This window comes from Leptonotus elevatus, chromosome 9 (genome assembly GCF_054856555.1).
Source record: "Leptonotus elevatus isolate MCC_2025b chromosome 9, RoL_Lele_1.0, whole genome shotgun sequence".
Classification (NCBI taxonomy): Eukaryota; Metazoa; Chordata; class Actinopteri; order Syngnathiformes; family Syngnathidae; genus Leptonotus; species Leptonotus elevatus.
The window spans coordinates 17,678,573-17,690,305 of record NC_141247.1 but is presented as its reverse complement, the minus strand read 5'-3'; the positions used below and the strand labels follow the sequence as shown (position 1 = coordinate 17,690,305).

The 11,733-nt window shown below is 39.2% G+C and overlaps 2 protein-coding genes across 3 annotated transcripts in view; both read left to right on the top strand.

Annotated features, from left to right (window-relative positions):
- The first annotated feature begins 413 nt into the window (after window positions 1-413).
- On the top strand, window positions 414-5,279 carry nkx3-2 (NK3 homeobox 2). The gene is made up of 2 exons (XM_086085158.1): window positions 414-1,056; window positions 4,841-5,279. The coding sequence occupies exons 1-2, from the start codon at window positions 699-701 to the stop codon at window positions 5,269-5,271; spliced, it is 789 nt and encodes a 262-aa protein (XP_085941284.1). The 5' UTR covers window positions 414-698; the 3' UTR covers window positions 5,272-5,279.
- Window positions 5,280-8,391: 3,112 nt separating this feature from the next.
- rab28 (RAB28, member RAS oncogene family) overlaps window positions 8,392-11,733 on the top strand; it is a 36,477-nt gene continuing 33,135 nt past the window's right edge. For both annotated transcript variants that reach the window (XM_086084927.1, XM_086084928.1), the window contains exon 1: window positions 8,392-8,838. In XM_086084927.1, coding sequence (XP_085941053.1) covers window positions 8,764-8,838 — 75 coding nt within the window. In that variant the 5' untranslated portion in view covers window positions 8,392-8,763. The remainder of the gene's footprint in view (window positions 8,839-11,733) is intronic.

The window sequence follows — 11,733 nt, the reverse complement described above, 5'->3', positions numbered from 1 at the left end:
AAAATGTATGAATAGGTGCTGAAAACACGAAAAATATAAGAGTGTTGTGAGTAAAGGTAAAATAATAATAATAATAAATAGTTGACGGAAGTGCAACTACTTTTGAATAATATTGATGTGTTCATATACAATGTTGAAAAGTAGGAGAAATCGTGGATTAAGCTCGATAGTTTTATCAACTGTATACAGTTGATAAAACTATCATTTATTAAAATGTAGTTGAGCCATAGGCTATGTTTGCAAAATAAAAAGTAAAAATGTAGCCTAATATAGAGCGGAATAACTGAAAACATATATTTGACATAAAACGTGTGGTAGCTAACTGAGTATCCTGAAAGCAGCGTGACGTGGTTGACGGCCGCCAATCCGGAAGTGGTTTGCCCTCGGCTCTCGACCAATGGGGAGGCGGCGCTGGGAGGCTGTCAGTCACAGGTAAGGCATGGCAAAAAGAAAAAAGAAAAAAAGTTGTCTGAAAAGGGCCGGAGTTCGGAGACAGCCCGCGCTGATGGCTCAGCTATGCGGAGGGACAGCATCGCGCCCGCGGATTTAGCAGCGACTTGTTCCCGCGGGGATGCGAGCGAGAACGCGGCACTCAAGCGGAGCTCAAAGTTCATCCACGGATGATCTAACCCACACTTTCCCCAGCCGACCCGCCTAATCTCACGCCACTTTTCTGTTGAAACTTTCGCAATCTGAACATGGCCGTCCGTGGCAACGCGCTCATGCCCTTCTCCATCCAGGCCATCCTGAACAAGAAGGACGACGGCAGACACTTGCCCGATTTGGACGTGTGCTTCTCCAAGACGACGTGCTGGAAAATATTCGGGGACGTGCGCGCAGCCTCCGGGGAGCCGCCCGAGAAAAGTTACGACTCGGACTCTGGGCTCAGCGAGGACAACGACGCCAAGGCGCCGGGGGTCGCGCAGGGTCTGCAGACGGAGAAGGACGCCGGGAACGCGTCGGATGTGCCGGAGGAAAGTCCCCAGGAGGAGACGGACCACGAATCGGCAGCCGTGGACAACACAAAGAGTGACAGTGAGCTCACGAACGCCGCGGGTAAGAGCGCGAATCCTTCAAGTGCACCGAAGCGGACTTAATCTTTTTTTTTTTTTTTTTAAGTCTAGACTTATCTTATTAATAAAACCTAAATAGGTGTTGAAGCTGCACAATGACAACCATGACGAGACAAATAGTGTTGCTTAGGCTATGGTTACATTTTTAGTTTTTCATTAAAATAAATAAATAGTAACGTTATTTACGTATAGGTCAACAGATTTTACGCACGGCATTATTCCATTAAGGTGATGGGGAGTTTCTTGCTTAAACACCTCCAAACTTACAGCCTATACATTATTGGCCTATACAATATAAATAAATAAATAAATAAATAAATGCCGTTAAAAATGTTCTATATGACTATTTGGATGTCCAGCAAATAGACTTCAGCCTATGCATTCATAACGTTCTGATCGATGATGTGCGTATTTATTTACAACAAAAAAAAAACGTGTCCACCTTTTAAGGTCTACGTAAAGAATAGCTATACTACGTGAAGTTATCTTTACACCGATGGCAAATGTAAGTGTTGCGGCAGTACAGAGTAAAACGCTTACTGGCTGGCTGTTCCCCAAAAAGTGTTATTTTCATTTGGATAATAATAAATAAATAAATAAAGAGAGAGAGAGAGAGAGAGAGAGAGAGGAAGGTGACAGTGTGACGAAGAATTTTCGTACAGATTCTATATGGATGTAAGGATTACGTTAAGAGATTCAGGGACACCTATATGCATTCAAAACGCCCCCCCCCAACTATATATACATTCAAACCACCCCTATTACCACAAAAAAAAAAAAAAAGATGAATGGATATTGGTTATATGAGTGTATTACTACGTCAGGTTTTACGCATGAAGCCTATATTGAAAAGGTTCAGAGTTCCCTATGGGCTACATTCCAAATAATCAGATGCATTTTTGTGTATAAGTGACTCACACCCATTTATTGTTTTTTTTCTTTCTTTCAAAATTTGGTAAACCTTACATCGTGTGTCCTACAGGCGTCAGGAGTTTTAATAGTCCTGCTATGTTATGCTACGTATGTTAATCAAGTTTAGAATTGGATTTTTTTTTATGAAAGTTAATTGAATAACAATTACGCCCGTTAACTTATTTCAAGATATACATTTATAGCGTGTATGTATGTCAGTGCCACGTTTGTAGTAGCCTAGCCTATATGACCATTTATCTGATTTAAATATAAAACAACAACAACAACAACAAAAACTTAGAATTGTTTGGGGGCATTCTATTATTTAAGACCATAAGAATATTATTTAAAATTCAGTTCTGCATATGAGGGATTACTCCCAACCAGTGGGCTAATCAAAAATATAATAACAGTACCCTAATCATAGAAAATACACTTGTCGTAAAGTGACTCATGTTTCTTTAACTCATTCACTGCCATTGACAGCTATAGACGTCAAAAATTCATTTGAACCATTTCTATTAGTTTCACATCCCCCCCACACACACTTTTGTTAACAAGAGTATGAAAACCTAGAAAACATGTATTGTACATTTCGAACAGATATAAAATTTGTGATTAATCATGACTATTAAAGTCATGCGATTAATTACAATTACAAAATTTAATCGTCTGACGGCCCTAATTTTTTTAAATAATATATTCTTTTTTGTTAAATTACTTAATCACAAATTTTATATCTGTTCTATATGTACAATAATTTTTTTCTAGGTTTTCATATTCTTGTTAACAAAAGTGGGAAACTAATAGAAAATAGTGCAAATGAATATTTGACGTCTATAGCCGTCAATGGCAGTGAATGAGTTAAGTATGAAACAAATTATGATGTATACAAGTAGCCTATTCTTGTATCCATGGATATACATCATTAGACTGATTGTAAACATTTTATTGATCATCACTATTGGCAAATGACTTTCTGATATATTTTCTTTTACATGTAGCTACTTTCAGCTGATTTTTTTTTTTGGGGGGGGGACCCCGAAAGACGTGAGACACTAAATAGAATAGAATAGAATTTGTGCCTTTAAGGTTGGGATTCCCAAACTGCAACACTCGCTTTAACCAGTACCAAATAAAGTACTTAAATGCTAGAGAATAAAAAATGCACATGGAAATAAGCATAAATAAGTAATCGAGTTGAGCTTCAGGGTCAGAGAGGAAAGGTAGCATGCATTGTTTTTCACCTATACACAAAAAAAAGTGGGCAGTGTTGAAATATATTTCAATGACATATTACAAATACACATATGTTCATGTATCGTAATTATTTTGTCTACCACTCGAACACAGCCTGGTGTCACTTTTTGGGGCTCACTAAAGTAAATAAGGTGTGTCTTCTTCCTGTTTCTTGAATGCATTTTAGTTTGCATTGCATTTTGTCAGAAAATCTACAGAAATTGGAGTTTTCTTCACATTTAATATCCCCCACCCCCCATACACCACATGCCTTCTTAACATATAGCTTTATCCTTAAATACAACGGTGCCTTGAGTTGAGTGACCTGATTTTAGTTTTTCAAGATTCAAGCTGCTGTTCTGCTGATTCTTTTGCTTTGACTTGAGAGCAAAACACGTTGTGGTCTTGAACTCATCTTCAAATTCAAGCATTGTTTAATGCCACTTCCCGCAGGTGAAGTTTTGTGTCGAACTAAGCATAAACAAAAAGAAACCACATACTGTAAGCTTTGCATTATTTAAGTCTTTGGCTTCATCCTAAAAATTATGCAAAATGCCATAAACAGGATTGATGCGGTGTTATAAGCCTCCAAGCAACATTTATTTGACAAAAAAACAATAAAGCAACATATAGACAGGTAACAGGTATATTCTTTACCCTCTGTGACGAACGACAAATATCACTGCTTACTGAGGAGATGTGATCGTGCACTCGGTCTCCAGATTCGAAAAATAGCATATACATAATTTGGGTAAAAACAATTGTGTCATTTTGTATAAAACAACCCAAAAAATTGGGTTATGTCAAAAAAAAAAAAGAAGAGGCTAGATTGACCTAAGTAATTGGATTATTTTTGTCCCAACTTTTTTGGGGAGTGATTCTCAAGTTCACACATATGGACGATTTTAAGTCTTAAAATAGATATCACTCCAAAACAATTGGGTCTAAAATAACCTAATTTCAGGTCTAAAGGGAACCACCCCTCAATTTGACTCAACTCTTTGGGTTATTTTGTTATTCTTTTCACTCAAAAAGTTGGGTGAAGTGAATAACCCATAAAACAACTAAAAGTTTACTAATTTTTGGTACAAAATAACCAACAAAATTGCATTGTTTTGTGGGTTATTCATTTGAAGCAAATTTTTTCTTATAGGTTGTTTTGAACCCAAGTGTTACAGTGCACGCCCCTGGCATTTTGAATTAGGCCCGCCCATTCTTGCCTACTTAGTTCTGCCACTGATGTTTATTGATGATGTTTCAGTTTGCTGTCTAAATTGTGGGCCAGTCTCTTGGGGGTAAAATGTAGGGGGAAAGCACTGTATCAACCCCAAAAGAGACCGGCCCGCCGGGCATCCGCCCTTAATACCAGATGGCTAGTCCAGCCCTGTCTGTACAGCATGTTTGTATCATACTGCCCCCTTGTGGCAATGGGGCGCACACCAGAAGGAGAAGCACAACGTCTATTGAGTTACAGATTGAAGTCTTATATCAGCTGGAATGCAATGCCCTTTTCGTTTAATTCAAATGGGAAATATGATCGAACAGCTTTTTTGCGGATGATGTGTTTTCAACGAAACCTTCCCTAAAGTATGACATCCGTGTATGACATCTCGCAGACTGCGGCTGCAGCACGGCGGACGAGAAGAGCGCCGAGCAGCAGCCCAAGGCGAGGAAGAAGCGCTCCCGGGCGGCCTTCTCGCACGCGCAGGTCTTCGAGCTGGAGCGCCGCTTCAACCACCAGCGGTACCTATCCGGACCCGAGCGCGCCGACCTGGCCGCCTCCCTCAAGCTGACAGAGACTCAAGTCAAGATCTGGTTCCAGAACCGGCGCTACAAGACCAAGCGTCGCCAGATGGCCGCCGATCTGATGGCGTCCACGCCGGCCGCCAAGAAGGTGGCCGTCAAGGTGCTGGTGCGAGACGATCAGAGACAGTACGGCCCCGGGGAGGTGCTGCGGCCTCCGCTGCTCTCCCTGCAGCCTTCCTACTACTACCCGTACGCGTACTGCCTCCCCGCGTGGACACTCTCATGTACGGGGAACCCGTGAAAACACAGAGGACTCTATTTATTTGCGGACATTTTTGGGGGGGGGGGGGGGGGGGGCATAAGGAACTTAACAGCCCATTTTTTTTCTCCAAACCAAAGTGGAAGGTAATTACGGGACCTAATTGGACATTTGTTGGTTTATATTTACATCCTACCTCTGCAGTGATTGACAGTTCAAAAAAAATATTTTCATTAAGTTGCAGGCTTCGTGTTTACCCCCTACTCCAATTTTTTGTCTTAATTTCTCGCTGTCTTTATAAAGGTAAGATATTTCAGCACTTTTTTGGGGGAAGCATTTACATGGAGGAAAAAAAAAAATACGCAACGAAAAGAAATGCCTCTTTAAAATGTAACGTGTGCTTTTTCTTGTGTTTTGGAAAAATATTAAAACATATCATTTTATTATCATTTGGGTGCATTTTCGTTTTGAGGCTTTATTTGGTGCCTGTTGGAATCGAATCTTAAGGAAATTAAAAAAAAGTCAAAACAAGCATTGCATTACAATCTGGCATCACGAAAATGAGAAAATGAGCACTGAATGAAAACAAAACACATGGCAAACAAAACCTATTCTAAATAAATAAATACATCTGGCATTACAAAGTGGCTGCCATTTTATGTTTAGATAAGGGTTCACAAATGACTGGTAGTTAAAAAGTGAATCTTGATTTGGATGCAGAAAACAATCATTAAAATGTTGCCATGCAGTGCTTATTATAGGATTATTGAATAATAGTCACAATTTAGTTCAAAATGGAGTTGGAATTTAAAAAAAAAAACTAATGGTGTTTCATGCTACTTTATTTTAAGTGTTGTGTTGTTCTGTTGTGAGGGTTAGGATATCCCGTATTCTTGCTAATAAAAATCCAACGCCAACGTCATTGTAATGTTTTGCGTATACAAGTAAGCTTTACAAGTTCATGTGTAACGTTCTCCAACAAGTCCTCCAAAATTTCTCCCAATTATTAAATGTAACTCTTAAAAATATGTCTTTACTGTAGCTATTTGGTCACTATTCACAATGGCGGTCTTTATAGCCTCGTTATTAACTGTTCTTTGACAATTTCGGCAGCACCAGTTATATTTGTTCATCGTTCACGCAGCATATAAATACACAAAGGTTGTATGTCTTGAAGAAAATGTTGTTTAAAAGAATTCCCTTCAATTTGAAAGGCAGAAATCATGATCACAGAAATTCTCCTTCTTCTTCTTCTCCTTCTCATTCTTTTACTTCTTCATCTTTTTCATCTGTTTAATCTTTTTCATCTTTTTCTCTTCTCCATCTTCATCTTCATCTTCATCTTCTTCATCTTTTTCATCTTCATCTTCTTCATCTTTTTCCTCATCTTCTTCTTCTTCGATAAAAATGCACCGAATTCTCCAAATTAAAAACAGCATTTGTTCTTTTGCAAACCTGATTTTCTGTTATACAAAGTTCAACTCTATAAACACCAACAAGATGGACGTGCGTTGCGAGGGTTAATGCGAGTGTTTGCTGCGAGATTTTGTGGTTTTGATTCGTCAAATATGACAGAGCATCTGAAAATAAACCTCCATTTTGAACATTCAAATGAGTGACACTTACAATCAAAACAAACCTGGTCTGAAAATTATCTATTTTGACCCATTTCCTGATGATATTTAACGAGATTCTACTTTTTTGTCATCTTGCTAAATGTTGCCATCAAGCACTTGTCATAAAACAAATATAGGACAACACGGGCCTCATGTTTGTCAGGTTAATTCCTCCGTTTTGGGCCAGAGCATGAGTTATGCATGTTCTGTATTGAATATATACCCTGTATTTTTTTTTAAATACCTCATGGTTTTAAAAGGTTTGAATAACACCTATTATGGTCCACACATTCCGCATATTCTCAATCTGTCAACTTTTATCCTTTTAAGATTTTGCAGAAAATCATTCTACAACCTGAGAGATGCAAGTTGCAGAATCATCCGCAAACTTCATCCTGATTGGAGAAGAAAAGTGCAGACACACACTTTTATTTATTTATTCATGAATGGCCGCCAGCCAATCACAATGCACATATAGACAAAAAACAAACAAACAAACAAACAAACAAACAAACATTCAAACTCAATTTTAAACGTATAGACAATTTAGAAGACAATATTTGACAAACCTAACACACATTTTTGCAATGTGGGAGAGAAACCAACTCCAACCAGCAAGGCTAGAGCAGTCGAGCCTATTGAACCCTGAACCGCAGAACTGTGAGGCAGATGTGCTGCCCTGTACAGTATATGATACAATAAAATCACGGTTGACGTAGATTGTTAAATGTTTATACACTTGTCTATAAAATGAAAATACAACATAGTGCTCTACTGGACTGCAAGAAAAAGAGGCAGAGAAGGTCTCCAACGTCTGTTGACGACAGAGAGTAGAGAGAATTTATGCCTGTGAGTATTGTATGCTCTATTTGTATGTGTTGCTGCTCCATATGTGCCAAAAGAGAAGTAAAAAAAAAAAGAAGTTTTTAATTAACGCAACATCTATGCTTATTTCCCTTTGTCTGTCTATTTTATATGATGCTGGCATAAATCCATAAAACTTTTTTTGAGATTAAATTATAAGGGTTGGTTGAACATTCTGGTATTTCAATATGCCGTGTTTAATTTTCTTTTGCATTATGTGTCAGTTTTCTTCAACTGGGAGTGATAAATAGAATCTCTTAATAGCGAGTGACAACAACGGCTAGGAAATACTCTAGAAAGTGTACTTTAATTAGTTTAAAAGTATGTTTTAATAAGTTGAAAGTGTTACTAATAAAAAAAAAAACGTGATGGGTAACATTATTAACAGCTCTTATTGGCTCTCTATATCACGGAATTAAACCTCTTACAGGTTGGTTTGGAACGTCACATCGCGATAAACTGGGTGCAGGACCGTTTTACATAAAACAGCCAAAACGCTCATAAACGTCGAAGGATAAATCACAGTATTTATTTGGCTTTCATAATAATATATAAAACGCGAAGAACGTCAGAAAATACTCTTCTTTTTCTATTTTCATGCAGCTTTTTTTCGATTCAGGTTGGTCTTTGTTACCATAACAACGTAGCGCCGCGTCACACTGTGGACGCAACCATTCTGGAGATTCGCTGCTGTGATTACGCTTCTCAAGCGCTTCCACGCGTTTCTGACGATAGCCATAGACACAACTCTCTATCTGAGCGCTCTTGTGTGCGTTTTAATACTCGGCGTTTGCATTTTTTGAATGGAAAAAAAATGTTTTTCATCAGTTTATGTGTTTGAGTGGACCGAGCCGAGCCTGGCGTCCGAGTTGGTACAGTCAAAATGGCGCCTGCTTGCTTATTCGACGCTGTGCTAATCCGTCAGTGATTATTAGCCGGCTAGTGTGGATTTTAATTCTCGTATCGTGGTATCTCTTCGCTCGGAGGGAGGGGAGGAGGAGGGGGGGTTCTCGCTATCTCTCTGGCAGACACTGGCCGAGCACACGGCGGCGTCATGTCGGACTCGGAGGAGGACAGCCAGGACCGACAGCTTAAAATTGTGGTCATCGGCGACGGCGCTTGCGGGAAGGTGAGCGTCACTACTACGAACACGTCACTGCACTTGACAATAATAACGTCGAATAATGTCTACACGCCACGGACGTGTTAATGTTGCCACGTAAGTGCACGAGTCTGATGTATATATCGCGCTCCTCGGGGCTCTTCGCGCCCGACTCTGCAGTGGCTCTTTTGGTCACCATGACGACAGACGCTCAATGAGCTGTTAGCTGACAAGTAGAATGGGACGTGACGCAACGTTATTAACGAGGAAGCTGTTATTTACAGAGGACACTTTTAAGTGTAACGCACTTTTTTTGTTAGGTTCGCACGTGCTATTCGGTGAAAATCCCAATACTGGATGTGTACACAAATCTGCCTTTACAGCTGCAAGTTCCCCCATTCTGGGACTAAGTAACGTTATCTCTTACTACTACTATTATATTTCCACAAATATGTATCGCTTTTGCCTGTGACTAGCATACAGACAGACCAAGCAGACTGTTAGTCAAACGACATTTCATCACATTTTGAAATAAAAAAAAAACCCTCACAAACAAAATTTCAATGAGCAGAGCGCTTCTTTTCACCGAGGAAGACCGCCATTTGTGATTTTATTTACAAAACATGTAAAGGCAACATACACCATTTAAAGGAATACTCATATAAGATATAAAGAAGACATAACTTAAGACATTTAAAAGCATAGTGGAGAAATAAAAAGTTGTTTACTAATATTACTAAAATAACATACAGTGCAAGAATATGATTTTGGAAACATTGATTATAGAAATGCTCTAAAATACCTAAATCATAGGTACAGTATGAAAAATGCTGGGTTTAAAACCATGTGCGCTTCCGCCTAGCTTGAGTTCTGTTGGCAACTTATTCCGTTTGCGTGCAGCATAGCAGCTAAATGCTGATGCACCAAGTTTGCTTTGAACTCTGGGTTCCATTCATTGCCCCTGAGCTTTACGTCCATGTCCTAGTATACTCTTTGGCTTCACTAGTGTTACTAGTGACGCAAAACTAAAGCAGTTGACATCTGCGTGCTACTAGTACTATTAGTAAAGCGCTAGACGTTAACTAGTAGAATTTTATGTCACTACTAGTACGAGCTGAATAATAGGTCATGTACAGAAGGCTACTGCGCAAACGTGTATGCAAATATCACTCTTAGATTTGTTTTAGGACTGCCGTAATGATCATACATATTTAGACACTAAGTTGAACAAAGGTTGCAACGATTAACCTAATATTCGTTTCTAATAATATATCTAATAATCATTTCATATTGATCAAAGACAATACATTTCATTGTGTACTATAACCATGTCTACTGCCGACGTTAGCTAATTTTATGTAGCCTAGCCTCACTGGTTAGAATTTATTGTAATGCAATCACTTTGTTAAGCAAAAAAAAGTAAGAGAACAAGCATAATAAGAACATAAACAAGCCATACACGTTCAAAGTTACAGGTATCAACACTCGTCTGTGAGGATGCCCACCCCAAAGTGGAGACAAATAATTCCTGTACCTGCACGTGGACGTTAATGCAGAAAAAGAAATCATTATCGAATAGTGAATGAAGATCAGACACGGTGACAATATGATAATGGGAGTTGCACATGGTTAAAAAATAAATAAATAAATGCATACTTGATCCAGATCATCACTGAAATGGATTGATATATATTCAATTACTTTTTGAAACATAATTGGTTGTTCCTTCATGTTTCATTCCACTCTTAAGCTTTGTCATGTTAGTTAAAACAACTGCTGTGAAAAAAAGAAAGACGTTTTTTTAATTATTTTTATTTTACAGTACTGCAAATGGGATTAATATCAATACTGGACAATTATACTTAAGTTCCAGCTCATTTTAGCAGAAGTGTCGTTTTCGTTGAGCTACTTCAGGCTGGCACGCCGACGTTGCATTTCATTGCTTTAGCGTGTCATCGACTCTTAAGTTACACTATATAAGCTCTTTTTCCTTGACGATAAATTACCGGTTATTGCAGAGTTTTAAACTCACCACATGTTGGGAAGCTAACATCACTATTAGCAACTTCATGCACAAGTCTGCCATTACGGACGACCGCAAGCGCGAGCTGCCCGTAACTCTTCCGTGTTGTATAATTATATCGTTTTTTAATCTAATACGGGTTTACCAATTTGTTAGCAAGCGACTTCGACTTTAAATCAATTAATTTTTTTCCTGAATAATGTTCTCCGTTTCCAAAATATTGGACCACAGAGGTGTTTACATTTGGAGGTTTTGCCCAAAACAAAAGAATGGTAACGTTCGACTCGAATGGCCGCAATTTTGGAAGAAAATGAATGTTCTCATTCTAAAAAGCCTCCATTTTTCTTGTTTTTCTTTTCGGGAGGGTACTGGAAGGGTGCGGTGTTAAGAACACACCGGAGTCACTTCCCAGCAGATACGCTACATTAAGACCCCCGCCCCACTGCCAGGTGTCAGCTCATCACTGACTTACCTGCTTGTGTGTGTGTGTAGGGCTCAGAAAACACCAACCCCGTTTGGATTCGGGACCGCTGACTGACATCTTGAACGCCCCCCCCCTCTTATTAATGTCAATTTTACCCGGCAAATTGCAATCGGATCGGTTTATTTTGGACGCCATTCTCCGGCGGTATTTTGCCTTGCGGTCGGATCGTCCATTCAGAAAACGAGCGAGATGTGGGAAGGCTTGTCCATCTGAGCGGGATGTTTTTGAACATTTGTGGACTCTCGCGCGGAGCCAGAGCCTTAATACGTCGGGCTTAACTTACACACAAGTCAATTTTTCCACCTGAGTGCTCAGGTTTTCTTCAATATTTGCTGTTCCCTTTAGAAAGGAGCCAGCTGTGGATGCGGGGTTAAACATGAGGGGTTCAAGTATTTAGAGTGGAACCTCCAGAGTC